Source organism: Rosa rugosa, chromosome 2, assembly GCF_958449725.1.
Source record: "Rosa rugosa chromosome 2, drRosRugo1.1, whole genome shotgun sequence".
Taxonomy (NCBI): domain Eukaryota; kingdom Viridiplantae; phylum Streptophyta; class Magnoliopsida; order Rosales; family Rosaceae; genus Rosa; species Rosa rugosa.
The window spans coordinates 23554297-23574936 of NC_084821.1; the positions used below are offsets into that span (position 1 = coordinate 23554297).

The 20640-nt window shown below is 38.1% G+C and overlaps 1 protein-coding gene across 1 annotated transcript; it reads right to left on the minus strand.

Annotated features, from left to right (window-relative positions):
* Positions 1-49: 49 nt before the first annotated feature.
* Positions 50-20379, minus strand: LOC133732843 (uncharacterized). Its single transcript, XM_062160436.1, has 20 exons — positions 19731-20379; positions 18994-19074; positions 18777-18852; positions 18485-18565; positions 15793-18395; positions 13929-14330; positions 12093-12749; positions 11615-11858; positions 10506-11005; positions 9483-10139; positions 5160-5403; positions 4053-4552; positions 3292-3942; positions 1855-2646; positions 1579-1713; positions 1350-1449; positions 1144-1239; positions 888-1056; positions 676-737; positions 50-582 (listed from the first exon to the last, which is right to left on the minus strand). The coding sequence occupies exons 5-15, from the start codon at positions 18370-18372 to the stop codon at positions 1678-1680; spliced, it is 7263 nt and encodes a 2420-aa protein (XP_062016420.1). The 5' UTR covers positions 18373-18395; positions 18485-18565; positions 18777-18852; positions 18994-19074; positions 19731-20379; the 3' UTR covers positions 50-582; positions 676-737; positions 888-1056; positions 1144-1239; positions 1350-1449; positions 1579-1677.
* Positions 20380-20640: the final 261 nt, after the last annotated feature.

Genomic DNA, 20640 nt, shown 5'->3' on the forward strand with positions numbered 1-20640 from the left:
CAGCTAGATGTACTAATTCCAAAGTGGTTTTGCAAAGCTAGATAAATGCTGATATAATGAACTTTGAAGGCTACAAGCTAAGACTTAATTGATCACTTCAATCAGTCTCCAGTTCTATATGAAGAAGATGACAGCATAACAGCATGACATATAAGAATGCACCCAAATTGGTTGAGTGCACCAAATCATGGACCTTAATAATGAGCCTGATCATCATTTGAAACATAAAACTAATGAGCTATTCAATCTGACATTTTGTCAAATAGATAGTGAAAAAAATTGTGTAACTAATCGATCTCTGTGTCTCAGCTAATCAAGGAACCACATTGCGTCCCCAATCAATCTCGTGAGTCTGTTATTCAGCGACAATGGAATTTGAATTTTCAGTTGTCATTACCATCTATAGTTGCAGCTGTTGCACGCTAACATTGAATGACGAAAACTCGTTGAAAATGAAGAGGGGCTGGTAGATTTGTGAATAGTATCATCTCCCACAGTGTTTGGTACAACTAGTGAGTTACTGCAACATATGGGTGATACATCATGTGAAGGGTCTCTCCTGAATTCTTCAATCTTGTGCATCTGCTATTCAGCAAAAGTGGAAATTAAATTATTGTCATTTACAGTAGCTCACGAAGAAGGACTAACAAACCGCATGAAATGAAGCGGAATTACCAGTTTGGTGATCAAATACTATCATCCATCTCCCTCGTGCTTCTTCAAATGTTCGGTTACCACTGGTGAAGTACAGCAAAATATGGTTGATACATTGTATTTAAGTAAGCTAATTCTTGACATTTTGACATCACTCTATGAACCAAAATCACACTGTACGATGTAACCAAGATCAAATTTGAATCTATTTCAAAGGTGTGAGGAAGAATTACCTAACTGAACTTTTCATAGGATTTGGAGAACATCAGAATTCTGGATGATTAATGTACTGGTTCTGACTAATGAGGTAAATTGCATGAACCCCCATTATGAAGCACTGGCTTTAGTCACCTTATAGTGCACCTTCTGAGTGTTCGAGTGTTGACACAGTGGAATTGCACGCTGCAACACCGATATATCTACATTAATACACCTGTTAAGTATCATATCATTCTGAAAGAGTTTTAACTAGTTAGCATGCTATCTTACATTCAACTTTCCAGCAGAGTCATGATAACGAGAACCAGCTGATGCAAAGTTAGCACCAATCAAAAGGCTTTTTGTGCTTTTCTCTGCTAAAATAAGCTGGTGAGAGAGAAGCAAAGCAAGGCTTACAGCAGTAGTTAGTTTAGCTAACGCCATTAGAGAACCATAAAATGTCTGAAAAAAAGAGACCGCGTTCAAACTGGCAGAACCTGAAGAAAGCTTGTGATTGCCGAACCTTTCAGCTGTAGGCCTGTGAAGCTGTGATTAACAATCTCTTCCTTCAGTACAAGTTTAGTTCAGCATTTGTGCCTTGAAGCGGCAAGAAGCACATTTGAAGGTGCAACAAATTAAACATTAAATTACGTAGAATAAAATGGATATATTCCTATTAGATGAGTAGGGAGTTCAAAAGATGTTTGGTCATAAAATTAAACTTACCAGTTCATCAATCACCGTCATCATCTGATTCTGTTATTTCCACTATTTCTGGTTTTGTTATTTAGGAATACTCTTCCACTCGGACAGGTGCATCATATCTTATGTAGCTTGAGTTCTAGTTGTACCCGATCCTTCCTGCAGAGAAAAGAAAAAAGAAAAAAAGAAAAAAAGAATGCAACCGAAAGAAAATAATTAAGGTCATATTGTGATACAGTGGATCGATTGTCCTGGTTTAGGACATTTGAAGAATTTGGAAAAACCGAAATATAAACTTACCGATTTGTCATGATATTCTGCCTCTTCCTCTATTAACTTCAACCTTTCTGGTTTTGAATTGCTCAGGAGTACCTGATCAGGGGAAATCTTCATGTCGATCAGGCATTCAGTAACGGTTAAAATGCCTAAGGATGGGATTTTAACTAAACAATTTCCGGAGCAAAATCTTCGGAGACTTGGTAGACCAGAAAGTTCCAAACGTTGTAATCTCATGAATGCAATCTCATTTACTGCATCATCATCTTGGTTGCTACTTGCCACTATCTCTGTCAGTTCTTGACAATCCTTAACTTCCATATGTGTGAGTTGCGTTAAGCTTTGGGCTATCGAGTAAGTTGTCAAATATTCCAGTCCGTGGCAGGAACGGACTTTCAAAGTTTTTAAATTTTGAAAGGATACTGCAGGTGATGTTAGATTCTTTAATTTCCCACAAAGTGTCACCCGTAGAAACTCCAAATTTGGAATAACTAGTTGGGAGTTTTCCTTCCCTAGATGTATCAGCTCCGGCATTATATATAGCGTCAAACGCTTTAAGTGCGGGAGTAGTGTCCCAACTGCCTGAATTTCCCCACTACTAATTCCTTCATGGACAAATACTTCTTTCTCAAAACCATAAAGCACAAGGTCTTCAAGATGAGGTAAATACTGAAGGAAACCAGATTGAAACACACCAGATTGAGACCAAAGAGATTTTAGTTTGCTGAAGAACTCTGCTGGGAGTAGACTCCACCAATTCTTCATTGCACCGACCTTTGAGTAAAAGTGCAATAGTTCCAAGTTGGAGAATGAACCCTGAAATTTGATCAACATGCACAGCTAAGAGAAGTTGGAGACAAGCTAGTGTACTGGTGGGTATGAGATACCCTCATTTACAACTATTTGAACAAAAATTTACAAGTATTTGAACCAAAATTACAACATTGAGAACAAAAGTTACCATATTCATTTACACTATTTACATATAGTTAAACAAAAATTATAACATTGACAACGAATTTATTCAAAAGCTTGTAAAAATGTCGTAAGAGGTGTAATTACCATTATTAGAACTAAGATTACAACATTGACAACAAATTTATTCAAAAACTTGTAAAATGTCGTAAGAGGTGTAATTACCATTATTAGAACTAAGATTACACAAAGAGGACTCAAATTACAACTTTGACAACAAAATTTGTTCTCACTTTTGTAAATGTGGGTATGAGATACCCACCAGTACACTAGAATTTCCCGAGAAGTTGTTCCGTCTACATTTAGTTTCTAGTTTACAATTTTTTTTGTCTTTTGTGTTCAGGTCTTTAAAACATATAGCTGCAGAATTGCGTGGTCATTGGTTTCAACACAAAAAAGTAGAACGGACCTCAAGTAAACGGAGAAGTTAATACATAACTAGAAATATCCAATTTCAAAGAAAAATTGGAATATATGTAAACTTACCTTCTCGATCAGAAACAAAGGTTGCCTGATAGCTGTACCCACAAGGCCCACGGCAAAAATCTCCACATTATCACAGAACTTCACTCTCAACTCCTTGAGTAGAGGCCACACGGAAGCGTGCATCCCTGGATAAAAACTTGAAAGTCGTGGCAGATTTTGAAAGATCACAGATGTTGCGTTTGGGAACACAAACTCAGGTGTTGTCATTCCCAGTCCTTCCATCGCAACAATTTCCTCCACTCTAACGCAATTCTTTACACTCAGCTTCCTCAGCTGCTGAAGACCTCTGGCTACTGAGGCTGGAAAGATATTCCTCAAACTCTCACAGGAATCTATTTCCACTGAAACCAAATTCTGACAGTATTCAGGCAATTTGGACGGAGTGATTGATGTATCATCTTCTTCTTCAGCATTGATTCCTCCGTGTTCGAATACCAGTCGTAGCGACTGGCACTGCCTTAGCTTCAAAGCGTCGAGAACATTCAATCTTCCCAGAATACTGGCCCCAAAGATATTTATTAGACTGCTGCATCTCTGAACATCAACTGTTTTGAGCCTACAAAAGGAGTCTGGAGCAAGTTGTTCGTGCCATATTGTCATCAACTTGTGTAGGTCATGGACGATCAGTGTTTCCAATCTAGGTAATCCCACCTGCATTTATATTCATGATATTATTTAAGTTGTCAATAGAAATTAACTTTATTAAGTGGGTACAGACTGGAATAAATTGTGACAGAGAAGGAGACGTATAATTAACCCACCTTTTTGTCAAATAGAATGTATTGTACAGCACTATTAAGATTCTCCTTCATATCACCACTCTCTTCAATTTCATCGCAAATTGTAAATTGATGAGAAAGCATGTTAGCCGAGAAAAAACGTTGCAAACTGGGCAATCCGGACAGTTCCAAATGCTCCAACCTGTTAAAAGCAATCTCATTTCCTGCCTCATCTTCGCTGCTGCTTCCCACTATTTGCACCAGTCCTTCACAATCCTTAACTTCCAAATGTGTGAGTTGCATTAGACTCTGGGCAATCGAGCTAGTTATCAAATATTCCAGCCCTTGACAACCAATTGCTTTCAGAGTTTTGAGATTCTGAAAGGATATTGCTGGTGAGCTTAGATTCTTTAATTTCCCACAGAGTGACACCTCTAGAATTTCCAAATTTGGAATAATTGGTTGGGAGTTCTCCTTCCCTAGATGCATTAGCATGTTCATTTCTGAAAGTTTCAAAGATGTTAAATGAGGGAGGGTCACAACTGCATGTATTTCATCGCCACTATTTTCTTCATGGAAAAATATCTCTGTGATCACCATGCAGCACAAGGTTATCAAGATTATTAAAATTCTGAAGAAACCTTTCTGGGTCAAAATCAGTGAGGAATACCCGATCAGGAGAAATGCTCAACTTGACCAGGCAATCGGTCACAACTAATGTATCCAAGGATGGAATTTTAACTAAGCAATTTCCACAGCAGAATCTTCGGAGACTTGGTAGAGCAGAAAGTTCCAAATGTTGTAGACGGGTGAATGCAATCTCACTTCCTGCATCATCTTGGTTGCCTGCCACTATTTCCATAAGGTTTTGACAATCCTTAACTTCCATGTGTGTGAGTTGGACTAAACTTTGAGCTATCGAACAAGATGTCAAATATTGCAGTCCGTGACAACCATTTACTTTCAAAGTGGTTAGATTCTGAAAGGATATTGCAGATGACCTCAGGTTCTGTACTCTGACACAATGCTCCACTTCAAGAATTTCCAACTTCGGAATAACTACTAGTTGGGAGTTCTCCTTCCCTAGATGCATCAACATGGAAAGCTTTCTAAGCTTCAAAGATCTTAGACGTCGGAGCTGGGTCCCACCTGCATGTATTTCTCCACTACCATTTCCTTGATCGACAAATATCTCCTCCAAAAGGGATTCATTCACCTGAAGTATTTCAAGCTGGTTGTGTAATTTTTGAAGAAAAGCATCTGATGACTTGAAGTGTGAAGATGCAATGTCAAGATGCTTCAGCTTGGTAAACAACTCCGCTGGGAGTGGACCATCCCAAATCTCCATCTCCGTGCCTCCCAAAGTCAAATATTCCAAATTGGGGAATGAATCCTGAATAAGTGAACACATTATCACATGTAGTCCCATAAATATTAACTAATAGATAGCAAAGAAGGAAGGTAATTAATGTTCTCGGTATAGGATAGCTTATCAAAAAGAAAAGAAAAAAAAAGAGATAGATGTTGAAGGATGTCGACATAATGTGTGCCTCTACAAACTAGGGTTTAGAGTTGTAATAGGAATGTGCTATAGGTATTCAATTGTAATCGGATTCTATTACCTTTTTGGGTACCTTGTAACTCCCTATTTAAAGGGCTCCTATTATCAATGATAAACACAATTCTATTCTCCTATTAAAAACGAAAAGAAGTCAAAACCATAATTTGGTCCAAGGTAGAGCCAAAACCGCCTACCCCTTGCGGCCCAACAGTGGCATTGACACCACTAATGCTTCCTTGGTTCCTTTTTCGACTTCTAAAGTCAATTGTGACTTCGTGGTACAACCAAATTCTTCCTTGGTTGCTTCCAAAGCCCATCATTCGTTTTGCAAAGCCTGCTCATTAGCAAAGTTAGTATCTAAACCATCCTATGCAAAGGACACCAAAGAAAATATACCATTCTTACAAAGAATCCAAGGTGATATTTGTGGACCTATCCAACCAACTTGCGGACCATTTAGATATTTTATGGTGTTGGTTGATGCATCGACACGCTGGTCATATGTCATGCTTTTGTCCACACGAAATGCTGCATTTGCTAAACTCCTAGCACAAATCATTAAGTTAAGGGCTCACCACCCTGATCATCCCATTAAGTCAATTCGTCTTGACAATGCTGGAGAGTTTACATCAAAAACTTTTGATGACTATTGCATGTCCATTGGGATTGAGGTTGAACACCCTGTTCCTCACATTCACACCCAAAATGGTCTAGCAGAAGCTGCCATTAAAAGACTTCAAATGGTTGCTAGAGCATTGGTTATGCGCACCAATCTCCCTGTTTCTGCTTGGGGATATGCAATATTGCATGCAGCTGTGCTTATTCGTCTGAGGCCTACTGCCACTCAACCATTTTCTGCGTCCCAGTTGGTTACTGGATATGAGCCTAACGTCTCACACTTACGCATATTTGGGTGTACAGTTTATGTGCCAATTGCGCCGCCACAGCGCACCAAAATGGGTCCTCAAAGACGATTAGGCATTTATGTTGGATATGACTCTCCAACTATTATCCGCTACTTAGAACCCTTGACAGGCGATCTATTTACCGCTAGATTTGCGGATTGTCACTTTGATGAGACAGTCTTCCCGTCGTTAGGGGGAGATAAGAACAATAATGTTCAACAGGAACGACAGGAATTGTCGTGGTCTGTCCCCACTTTGTCTCATCTTGATCCCCGAACCGCACAGTCCGAAATTGAAGTGCGGAGAATTCTCGATCTTCAGAACGTAGCAGACTCTATGCCTGACGCGTTTTCTGATATCGCTAAAGTGACAAGATCACATATACCTGCTGCAAACGTACCTGCAAGGATTGATGTCCCTAAAAATCATGGACATGGCGCCACCCCTAGGGGTATTGGGCATGGCACCGCCACCACTAATAGTGATGGTAATGTGGCTCAGGCCGGGCTCCCAGCAAGGAAACGTGGGAGGCCCAAAGGTTCGATGGACTCTCGCCCAAGAAAGAAAGCGAGTTTGGCACAAAAAGATCCATTAATCATCGACATAAATAACCCGTCTCATGAAGATATCCCGGATTATGGTTATGTCCAAGAGACATCATTAGGGGACGCTCCAATGTTAGAACCAACTCCAGGGAATAGAGAGATCTCCATGAATTACATTAGTGTACATGAGACGTTGAATCGAGATTCTATTGTCCTTCATGATGTATTTGCATACTCTATCGCTCAAGGAATTATAGAACACGATGATATCGAACCTCGCTCTGTTGAAGAATGTCAACGAAGGGCAGATTGGCCTAAATGGAAAGATGCGATCCAGGTTGAATTGGATTCACTAACAAAGAGACAGGTATTTGGGCCTATAACGCTGACACCCCCAAATATAAAGCCTGTTGGCCATAAATGGGTCTTTGTTAGAAAGCGTTATGAGAAAAATGAGGTTGTTAGATACAAAGCCCGCCTTGTGGCGCAAGGTTTCTCACAACGCCCTGGAATCGACTACGAGGAGACATATTCTCCCGTAATGGACGTTATAACGTTCCGCTACCTTGTCAGTTTGGTAGTTTCCGAAAAACTTGACATGCAGCTTATGGATGTGGTTACTGCATATCTCTATGGGGATCTAGATTCAGAGATATATATGAAGATTCCAGATGGACTTCAATTACCCAAATCAAGTGGCTCTAAACCACGGAGCGCGTTTTCAATAAGATTGAGACGCTCACTATATGGATTGAAACAATCCGGACGGATGTGGTATAACCGTCTAAGTGACTACTTGATTGGGAAGGGATATGTCAACAATGAAATATGCCCATGCGTGTTTATAAAAAGAACAAGTTCCGGATTTGCAATTGTAGCAGTTTATGTCGACGACATGAACCTAATTGGAACTCTAGATGAGTTAAAGGAAACTGCCCAATACTTGAAATCCGAATTTGAGATGAAAGATCTTGGGAAAACACGGTTTTGTCTCGGACTAGAGCTCGAGCACCGTAGTGATGGGATTATGATCCATCAGTCAGCATATACTCAAAAATTACTAAGGCGCTTTAATGAGGATAAAGCAAAGCCTGTGAGTACTCCCATGATCGGCCGTAGTCTTGAGCCCGGAAAAGATCCATTTCGTCCAAGGGATGAGGACGAAGACTTACTAGAGGCTGAAGTGCCCTATCTAAGTGCAATAGGCGCATTATTGTACTTAGCTCAATGCACAAGACCGGATATCTCATTCGCAGTGAACTTGTTAGCTCGACACAGTTCTGCGCCAACACGCCGCCATTGGATTGGTGTAAAGACAATCTTTCGATACTTAAGAGGTACGATTGATATGGGCTTGCTTTATCCCTACAGAGAGAGAAGAAATAATGGAAGTGTGGGATCGGACTCCACAAGGCAAAACGCCACCTTCCGTACTCCTCCTCCCCTCCATCAAAATGACAACGATGTCTTGATGGGTTTTGCTGATGCAGGGTATCTCTCTGATCCTCACAAAGGTCGCTCCCAAACGGGTTATGTCTTTACCATGGGAAGCACTGCGATATCTTGGAGGTCTACAAAACAGACCCTTGTTGCTACTTCCTCAAATCATGCAGAGATCATTGCTCTACATGAAGCTGTGCGAGAATGCATATGGCTAAGGTCTATAGTTAGACATATTCGAGGAACTTGTGGTTTGAAGTCTACCACAGATGAACCTACATGCATTTATGAGGATAATGCAGCTTGTATTGAACAAATGAAATTAGGTTTCATCAAGGGCGACAACACCAAGCATATATCGCCTAAGTTCTTTTACAATCAGCAACAACAGGCACTTCTAAATATTGAAGTGAACCAAATCCGATCTGAGGATAATGTAGCGGACTTATTTACCAAGTCGTTACCAAAATCCACCTTCGAGAAACATGTGAAGAGCATCGGATTAAGAAAGTTATCCGAACTCCCATGATTGTAGCAATCAGGGGGAGATATTGACATCAGGGGGAGGCATGATGTCTACATGTTCGATCTCGAAGAGTGAAGGACGTGTTGTGCTCTTTTTGTCCTTCGACCAGGGTTATTTTTGTCCCACTGGGTTTTTGTTACCTGGCAAGGTTTTTAACGAGGCAACAATCAAAGCGTCATCGCCAAGTTTGAGCGGCACAAGGGGGAGTGTTGAAGGATGTCGACATAATGTGTGCCTCTACAAACTAGGGTTTAGAGTTGTAATAGGAATGTGCTATAGGTATTCAATTGTAATCGGATTCTATTACCTTTTTGGGTACCTTGTAACTCCCTATTTAAAGGGCTCCTATTATCAATGATAAACACAATTCTATTCTCCTACAACAATAGAAACTTATTTAATAAATCCAATCTACAGAAAAAATATCATTATCAAATCTTATCTATTCATTCTCAAGAAAAGAACAAAACCTTCTCAATTATCAAGCATATTTACCTTCTCAATTAAGAAAAAAGGCTGTGTAGACCCAAGGTTTTCCTGAAATCTTGAAAATTCCGAGCCAAATATATCCACATTTCGGCATCCATTCACCCATAATTCTTTGAGCAACGGCCACTTGGAAGTGTGCCTCCCATTATAGAAACACTTGATCTTGGGCAGATAATAAAATGTCACAGACGTTGCTTTCGGGAACACAAAGTTAGGGGTGGTTTCTTGTCCTTCCTTTGCAACAATTGCCTCCACTCCATCACAATTAGTCACACTCAGCTTCCTTAGTTGCTCAAGACCCTTGGCCACTGATACTGGAAGGATATTCTTCAAACTCTCACATGAATCTATTTCTATTAGATCGAGATTTTGACAATAAGACATCCTCATCTGAGTAGTTGATGGGTCATCATGTCTCTCAACATTGATTCCTTCAAGTTCAAATACCCCCTGTATTGACTTGCAATTACGTATCTGTAAGGTGTCCAGAGCATTCAATCTTCCCATAATACTAGCAGCAAAGATATTTATTAGATTGTGGCATCTTTGTACGTCAACTTTTCTGAGTCTGCAGAAAGAGTCCTGAGGAAGTTGGTTGTGCCATATTGTTATCAACTTAGGAAGGTCATAAATGACCAATCTCTCCAAGCTTGGAAATCCAACCTGCACATATATGGTCATAAGAACTTGTCAAAAAGATCAACTTTCATTTTTTATTTTGGGCACGGAATTGAAGTGGACATATTTGAAAAGAAAAAAAAATGTTGAAAAGTAATGCATATTGTGACTCTAAAGTATTCTGCATCAAGCAAGAGTAATCTACAATATGATCTAGAATGAGTATATATGAGTATGAACTCTTGGAATTGTAAGTACTAGAAGCAAGTTAATGAACTAAGCTAGAAGTGAAGCAATCACCTGCGTCTGTATTCATGATATTATTTAAATTGTAACTACAAATTAACTTTACTAAGTGGGTACAGACTGGAAATAAATTGTGACAGAGAAGGAAACGTACAATTAACCCACCTTTTTGTCAAATAGAAAGTATTGTACAGCACCATCAAGATTCTCCTTCGTATCACCACTCTCTTCAATTTCATCGCAAATTGTAAATTGATGAGAAAGCATGTTAGCCGAGAAAAAACGTTGCAAACTGGGCAATCCGGACAGTTCCAAATGCTCCAACCTGTTAAAAGCAATCTCATTTCCTGCCTCATCTTCGCTGCTGCTTCCCACTATTTGCACCAGTCCTTCACAATCCTTAACTTCCAAATGTGTGAGTTGCATTAGACTCTGGGCAATCGAGCTAGTTATCAAATATTCCAGCCCTTGACAACCAATTGCTTTCAGAGTTTTGAGATTCTGAAAGGATATTGCTGGTGAGCTTAGATTCTTTAATTTCCCACAGAGTGACACCTCTAGAATTTCCAAATTTGGAATAATTGGTTGGGAGTTCTCCTTCCCTAGATGCATTAGCATGTTCATTTCTGAAAGTTTCAAAGATGTTAAATGAGGGAGGGTCACAACTGCATGTATTTCATCGCCACTATTTTCTTCATGGAAAAATATCTCTTTGTGATCACCATGCAGCACAAGGTTATCAAGATTATTAAAATTCTGAAGAAACCTTTCTGGGTCAAAATCAGTGAGGAATACCCGATCAGGAGAAATGCTCAACTTGACCAGGCAATCGGTCACAACTAATGTATCCAAGGATGGAATTTTAACTAAGCAATTTCCACAGCAGAATCTTCGGAGATTTGGTAGAGCAGAAAGTTCCAAATGTTGTAGACGGGTGAATGCAATCTCACTTCCTGCATCATCTTGGTTGCCTGCCACTATTTCCATAAGGTTTTGACAATCCTTAACTTCCATGTGTGTGAGTTGGACTAAACTTTGAGCTATCGAACAAGATGTCAAATATTGCAGTCCGTGACAACCATTTACTTTCAAAGTGGTTAGATTCTGAAAGGATATTGCAGATGACCTCAGGTTCTGTACTCTGACACAATGCTCCACTTCAAGAATTTCCAACTTCGGAATAACTACTAGTTGGGAGTTCTCCTTCCCTAGATGCATCAACATGGAAAGCTTTCTAAGCTTCAAAGATCTTAGACGTCGGAGCTGGGTCCCACCTGCATGTATTTCTCCACTACCATTTCCTTGATCGACAAATATCTCCTCCAAAAGGGATTCATTCACCTGAAGTATTTCAAGCTGGTTGTGTAATTTTTGAAGAAAAGCATCTGATGACTTGAAGTGTGAAGATGCAATGTCAAGATGCTTCAGCTTGGTAAACAACTCCGCTGGGAGTGGACCATCCCAAATCTCCATCTCCGTGCCTCCCAAAGTCAAATATTCCAAGTTGGGGAATGAATCCTGAATAAGTGAACACATTATCACATGTAGTCCCATAAATATTAACTAATAGATAGCAAAGAAGGAAGGTAATTAATGTTCTCGGTATAGGATAGCTTATCAAAAAGAAAAGAAAAAAAAAGAGATAGAAACTTATTTAATAAATCCAATCTACAGAAAAAATATCATTATCAAATCTTATCTATTCATTCTCAAGAAAAGAACAAAACCTTCTCAATTATCAAGCATATTTACCTTCTCAATTAAGAAAAAAGGCTGTGTAGACCCAAGGTTTTCCTGAAATCTTGAAAATTCCGAGCCAAATATATCCACATTTCGGCATCCATTCACCCATAATTCTTTGAGCAACGGCCACTTGGAAGTGTGCCTCCCATTATAGAAACACTTGATCTTGGGCAGATAATAAAATGTCACAGACGTTGCTTTCGGGAACACAAAGTTAGGGGTGGTTTCTTGTCCTTCCTTTGCAACAATTGCCTCCACTCCATCACAATTAGTCACACTCAGCTTCCTTAGTTGCTCAAGACCCTTGGCCACTGATACTGGAAGGATATTCTTCAAACTCTCACATGAATCTATTTCTATTAGATCGAGATTTTGACAATAAGACATCCTCATCTGAGTAGTTGATGGGTCATCATGTCTCTCAACATTGATTCCTTCAAGTTCAAATACCCCCTGTATTGACTTGCAATTACGTATCTGTAAGGTGTCCAGAGCATTCAATCTTCCCATAATACTAGCAGCAAAGATATTTATTAGATTGTGGCATCTTCCTACGTCAACTTTTCTGAGTCTGCAAAAGGAGTCCTGAGAAAGTTGGTTGTGCCATACTGTTATCAACTTAGGAAGGTCATAAATGACCAATCTCTCCAAGCTTGGAAATCCAACCTGCACATATATGGTCATAAGAACTTGTCAAAAAAAATCAACTTTCATTTTTTATGTTGGGCACGGAATTGAAGTGGACATATTTGAAAAAAAGGAAAATGTTGAAAAGTAATGCACATTGTGATCAGTGGCGGATCTAGGATATGAAGTTGGGTTGGGCTAATCTAACACTTGCTTAGAAGAAATTTTTTTTTTGGTCGATAATACTTCCAAGAATGTTAGATTAGATTTTTTGGAAGAAATTTTTATCAGTTGATAAAGTTATAACTAAAGAAAGAAGGAAGAAGAAAATGAGAAAAGGGCAAATAATAATAATAATAAATAACAGGCAAATGCAAGATTAGATTTGCCTTTAAGGGGGAGAAAATTTAAAGATATACTTGTAGAAATGTTGTAACTAAAGGGGAAAAAAACAGAGGAGAAAATTACAAGAGACAAGAATATTCGAACTTCAGTCTTTACTGAAGAAAGAAGCAAAACAACAACGTACTCGCCAACTAAACCAAACCTACATTCATGGTGACCAGCACTAATAGTAAGTAAAATATTCTAAGGATTTTGGGTTAGGCTGTAGCCCAACCAGCCTCTTAAGTGGATCCGCCCTTGATTGTGATTCTAAAGGATTCTACATCAAGTAAGAGTAATCTAGAATATGATCTAAAATGATCAAGTTAAAGAGCGCATTTTTAGAATGATCATGTAATTATGTTATGTAGTAAAATCTAGAGAAGTTGTAGTAAGGTCTAGAGAAGTGTTAACTAATGTTTTGTAGTTAATTAACCACAAACCAAGGTCAGTGGTACTAGTGGTGTTGTAAGTCAGTTAACAAGTCCTATATATATGAGTATGAACTCTTGTAATGGAAAGTAGAAGCAAGTTAATGAACTAAGCTAGAAGTGAAGCAATCAAAGCTAGAAGTTCAAAGCTCTTCCGGCCTGCTTTGTTTCATCTCCTATATTTCAAATTTAGTGTCCTACTACCAATTTGGCCTAAATACCTTCTCCCAAAAATTCCTCTTAACACTCTGGTTCTAATTTGTCCTAACCCATCACAACTAGACTCTTCCGTATGAAATTCCATTAGTGATATCAAAGCCACAAATTCTACTAGAAAAGAACTAGAATTGTGTTCAATTCATAAAACAAAGAGAAATGAGATGAAATTTGAGATGAAATTTACCTTGTCATCAAACAAAAAATATGGTCCAGGAGTCTCAAGATTATCCTTTGAATCAGTTTCTGCACTTTTGATCATAGCATGATCAAAGATGAAAGTCTCCAGTTTAGTACAATCTTCTAAATGCAATATCTCCAAGGACGGAAATTCAATATAATTTCCTACGCAGAATCTTGTGAGTTGTGGTAGATGTTGTAGTTGAAGATGGTTCAGCTTACAAAAGATGTCCTTTGTAGTCATTTCTTCACCGGATTCTTTTGTTGATATAATCTCTTCCATTATTTGACAGTTGTGTACCTCAAGATGTTTGAGTTGTACAAGACTCTTAGCCATGGAAGATGATAGCAAGAATCTTAAACCATCACATTTATGCACAATCAAGATTGTTAAGTTTGGCATCACAATCTGCAGTAGACATTCATTCATATTAGAAAATGGTGATTCAATGTTAATAGCTGTATAATACACACACACACGTGGTATGAAAGGCGGAAGCTAAAACAAACATCTTGAAACAGCTTGGTTGAGGATTACAAAAACTATAGATAATTTTTTACATTACTTATCAAATTTTTACATGTCAGCTTTTCTTTAATTTGATAAAATGTAAGTCCACTAAACAAGAAGCAGAAAGGAAGTCCACTAAACAAAAGCTATAGAGCAACAGACCAAAAAGCTAAACTGCTACTTACAAGAGTTTGGTACGTACGTACTTTTCTTTTTTTGTAAATAAACTTGTATATTCTTGTATATTAAGAAAAAATGGGACAATGCCCTAAACAAACACGACCCAGGCAAAGAGCAAAATAAGCACAGGGGCCAAAAAAAAATCTCACCCAGTAACAAAAAGGAACGGACAAAATACTGCCAATTAGTTATTGGTCTAAGGTGTGTTGAATGTGGTCATTAGCTAGTCAGGGACGAAGCTAGGATTTTGAAATACCCTGAGCTAGATTTATCTTATGAATTTTTTTTTTTTCAAAGGGCAATGCTTTTTTTTTTTTTTTCAATGAACTATTTCAATATGTGATTGCTGAAAGAATGAGTAAAAAATGTAAAATGGTTTACAAATGTTAAACATAATGGAATGGTCAGTCCTGATCACCTGGTCAGCAACTGACCAGGGATCATTTGCTCAATCACCGTCCGATTGAAATCGGACGGTTCACAATTCTCTTCTCCTCTCTCATCACTTAGCTGTGAACCGTCCGATTTCAATCGGACGGTGAGTGAGCAAAAATTCCATGGTCAGCAGCTGACCATTGGAACGGGATCGATGGAATGGTTTAAACAAGAAGTAAAATGATAAATATGATTGGGAAACGCAAAGAGTCTGAGTTTCAAATTTGCATTTAAATCCGATATAAGATTTTTGATAGTAAAAAGTATTTTACCAATGATAAGAATGGCAAGAGTATGAGATAATTAGACTTTCCTCTAACGGTTTAGGAAATTAAAATTGGGATGAGTTATGAACAGATTACATACATTAATTTTGTAATTGGCTTGGGTATTTACGTAGAAATTTTTGGTGGACATAATCTACGCATGTATCAATATGATTGGCTAGGAAATAGCCCACCTATCCCTTAACTATCATCCATCCTTGTGGCTAGTTGAAAAGATAAAGTGCATCATGTTTTTATTTCAAAAAAAAAAAAACAAATCTTAGATAGGTGGGGAGTATTTCATCTTTTTCTAGACTAGACAAAAACTGAATAAGTCTGAAGAGTGAAATAAAGCAAAGAAAATTACATGGATCTTTAAATGAATGCCTACAATAGCCATTCTGATCATAATTAAACAAATGGTCAGAAACAAGCAATCCTAATGCTACAAATTAAAGGAAGTCAAAATTGAGCAATACCTCTCCATTCTTGAAAAGTTGCACAGGACTCTCGATCTCATTCTCCAAAATGATTTCTTTACACTCTCCATCAGTCTTCAATTGCTCATTCGTCGTTGTAATTGCAACAACTGTTCTGCTGTTGGAGGAGAAACTAACAAGCTTTGGTAGATTCATCAATGTCAAAGATTGTAATTTCTGGAAGACGTTGTGATTGATGACATATGTAATCTCAGCATTGTTTTGGACTTGGAGATGTTTCAGTTGCTGATAACCATCACTATTTAATAGATGAAATATATCATTGACACCTTCCATTACATCCAAGTACAAATGCTCAGATTTCTTCACCAACATCTCTAGACCTCCGTCCAATTGATTGCTTGTTGCTAGCTTGAGCTTTAGCGTGTTGAAACTATTATCAAAAGAAAGCCATTTCCACTCTTCACCGATGAATACATGATATCTTTCCAAGTGCAATAACAAGCCTGATGGAAGAACTCTAGCATCCGGAATATGGATGTCTAATGCGGTTAGCTTAGACAACTGCTTCAGCTCTGAAAGGCTAGAATTTGTTCTTCTTTTGCTACCCACGATTCCTTCAGCCTCCCATTGCTTAAAGCTGTTTCCTCCCATTCTCAAATCTTCAAGACTTTTTAAGCTCGCTATAACATTAGGTGGAATCAGTACAAGTTTTGAGCAACCGGTCAAATCCAACAACTGTAGATTGGTAAGCTGCCCTATTTCTTCGGGCAACTGTGTAAGTTTGGATTTCAACAAGCTAAGAATTTTCAAACTTCTTAGTTGTCCAACTAGGGCTATGTCTCCCAACACGCACCGGTCTAAACACAACGTTTGAAGATTTGTTAGGAACTGAAGAGATGCAGGAAGTGATGGCACAGGAAACCCGGACAAATCTAACACTTTGAGTTCTTTCATGTCTTTGAAGAAGTTGGACCCTATTTGTAGCGACTGATCCCTACTTTCCAAGGCAAACAGTTTTAGTTCTTGACATTGACTAGGGACTTCAGGAAGTCTGGGAACATTGGACAAACGGAGAAAGATCATAGTGCATTTTTCAATAAAAGCTTTATTCGGCCATTCTTTAAACAGCTCTGTAGATTCTCTTACGAGGACATGTTGATCTCTGCGTGCAATCATGACGGCAACATTGCGGACAAGCTCATGCATTCTGACAAATGTATTGTCAATAACGGCTTGCTGATCTGGCAACAAACAATAGTTTTGAAGCTTTTTAATTAACGAATGAAATGCAGCTTGTGCTTCTTCCATTGTGTCCACTTTTTTCAACAAACCCAATCCCATACTATATTTGAAGCAGTCATTGAGATCCATCGAATAATTACCCCAAGCAAAAATTCCACAAAGGAGGAAGAGTGGTTTAAGCTCTTCAGCATCTAATTGATTGTAACTCCACTCTAGAGTTAACCATGCTTTTTCTGCCAATTCTTTCATGTCAAACTTTTTTAACTTTCTCAAGGCATCCTTCCACTCATGTAAAGTACCAACTCTCAAGGCACTTGCAACAGCGACCACTAAAATTGGCAGACCTCCACACTTCTTGGCAACTTCTTTGGCTACGGTTCTTATAGGGTTTTCTTTAACAATATCACCAGCCACCTTCTCAAACAAATTCCAAGTTTCTATTTCTCCCAAAGCATCAAGCCGAAAATCCTCTTGTGTACGCATCTCAGAGCATAAAACTCTTCGATCTCTAGCTGTGAACATTAGATTACAATTTGGCTCATTCAGAACTCCCATAGTCTCCAAATAAATTCTTTCTGGAACATCGTCTAAAATGATAAGAACCTTCTTGTCTTTTATCCTATCCCATAGAAGAGACGCTCTTATAGCTATACTTTGACCATCAACAACCTTCATGCCTAACTTTTCAAGAATTTGCTTTTGAATTCCTTCCAAGTCTGGAATCAGTTTTACATCTAGTACTATAATAACATCATCAAATAACTTCTGTTCTGTAGCTTGTCTATAGACTTCTTTGGCCAGTGTGGTCTTACCCACACCACCAATTCCATACACGCCAATCATGTTGGTATCCGGATTTCTCAGTTTCTCCATGATATCTTTCACAATCGAAAGCCTTGATTCAAAAGCTAGGTAATCTCGGGATTGAATATTGCATATATCTTGTGGGGGAACACTGTATGAAAGAGTGGTAAATTCTCTCTTTTCATGGAATTCAACCTTCTGCACCAATTTTGTTGATTTTCTGCTGAGCTGATATCGAAGAATTGGATTAGGACAAAATCCATGGAAACACTTGGTCTTTGCATGGCGTTCATCTTCCAAGAAAATGTCAACCTCTTGAGTAATCTCATCCACTTTTGTGAGCCAGTTCTCGACATCACGTTCAACTCTTTTACCTTTTCTTTTGACTTCATCATCAAGAGTGTGTTGCCTCCTGTCTTTAGCACAAACTAGGTTCTCCACTTGATCCCTCAGATTTTGAAGGTTGCTTTTGTAGTGAATAACATAACCCACTTGGCGATAAAGTGGTACAACTGTAGTCTCAGCAATCTTTACGATAACTCCAGAGACAATAGAAGTAATAAAGTCCATTAAACTTTCAGTCTATTATTTACCTGTTTCCCCCGCCCAAACATAAGCAAATCAAAATAAAAAATTGGAATACAGGGCAATCTAAATGATTTGTGAATACTGAAGGACGCACCGTATTCCTTTTGGCTATGAATCAAGCTAATTGTTGTTCAAATTCTTCAGACTGACGGGGAAGTATTCAAATATAATTCATCTGCTAAATGAAATTGAAGCTTATTAGCCAAAAAAGAAAAAATAGAGATATAAAAAATTAAGAGCACATATTTTTTATAAGCAAAACCAAAAGAAATTGTTCTTTCCGGTCGATGAGCTATGTTAAAAAGAAAAGGGACGACATGAATTAGAGCCAGGGTTTAGTTACTAATCTATCTCTAGCAGCTAGTAAAGGAAATTAAAGTACATACCTGAACACCTGAACAGCTTTGGATTATGAATAAAGCGGTTGCTCTTCTAACCAGTACTTCCTTCAATTAGAGTTGACTGAAAACGGAATACGAACACAAGTTTCAAGAACAAAAAGTATACAACTCTGTTTTTCATTTACATGCTTGCTTTTGTTGAACACAATACAAACAAGGAAAAAAGGGAAATTGAACTAATAAAGGAAATTGAAGGACATACCTTATCTCTTTTGGTACGTTATAAATCAAGCTAGATTCTCTTCAAACTGATTAACTTGGAGTGCCAGTGAATGCAATCCATCTGTTCAAGAAGACTGAGCTTACAATATGTACTTCAGATGCAAAAGAAGGCTGTAAGAACAGTCATGAATACCTTATAATCGGATGCCAATTATGATTTTTGAGATGCAGAACGAACAATCAAAACAAGAAGTAAAACAAACTTTATCTGCTTCGTTTTGTTGATTGAATATAAACCAAATCCAAAAAACAGGGCAATTGAAAACACAGAAAGAAACTAAAGCTAAAGTACGTACGTTTACTTCTTGGAGTAAAAATCAAGCTAGTTGCTCTTGAAATTGCTTCGCTTTTGACTCGCATAGAAATAAGAATGCAATCCATCTGGTAAACGAAACTAAGCTTGTAAAGAACAGAGAACATGCAACTCTCTCTGTTCTTTTACATTGGAAACAGATGTTCAGTAAAAGCAAAAGGAAGCAACAAACTTAAAACAAGAAAAACAACCAAGAGAAAGTGCTTTTCGGAAACATATAAAAAGTAAAAGTCGATAACATTTACAATTTACAAAGCAGGAGTACACTAACTTAAAACAGGTATCCTTCAACAATTGTAGTAACAAACCCCATGCTACTTTCAGTACTTAACCAAATCAAAAACAAGAAACAGGTAAAACAGGGCAACTATAATCAATCAATGAAATATAAGGACATACTTTACCTCTTAAGTGCTGCGAATGAAGCTTATCTCTTTAAATTCCTTTGGCTTACAATTGAATGACCCAAGTATGAAGGTAATCAATCTGGTAAATTAGACTCAGCTTAAAGAATGGAGGATATGTAATTTGCTTTTCAAACTAGGAAATTAGAAGTACAGTAAACACAAAAGGATGTTTCTTTTTTCTTTCTTGGATACTCTTCAAATGCAATACGTTTTCTTTTTCTTTTTCTTTAACAGAGCAAATAATGAAAACAAGAAGTAAAATCAGAAGAATGTTCTTTCTGGAAACAGATGCAAACTAAAAGCAAATGACATTTGCAGAGCAGGCATGACTCTACTAAGACGTACTAATATTTTTCTTTTTTCCTTGTGATATTGAGTTGGCTTTTTAATTTGAGAAGTAGAGCAAAAAATGTAAACAAGAAGTAAAACCAAAACAAGGAGACTGAAACAACCAGAGAGCAAATAAGAAAATCAAACAAAGAGATGATGAATGAGTTTATGGAGATTCAGCAGAAGAGAATGAATGGGATAATGAAGATCATGGAAGTGAAAAAGGTCAGTCTTGAGTACTTGAGTGAATAGAATATGTAGATCTCACTATAGACTTTGGGGGTGATTACTTCTACTGTCGAGGGCCTTGTTTCTGTCTTGGGTTTTACAACTTTTCTTTTCCATCTGACCCCGCAAGAGACAAAGCTACTTTTCTTGTCCATCTGGACCCCGAAAGAGATAAGCATACAGCTTTTACTCCTGTCATATAAACTAATAAAAGCATACAGCGACTAGCCAATAAGCAGCATGACCAAGACTTGCATTATTGGTGACTTGCATAGTTGCATTATTGGTGGACTAATTATTGGCTTATTGCAATTCTGACCGAAGAGAAAGATGAAATCTACCGTCATCG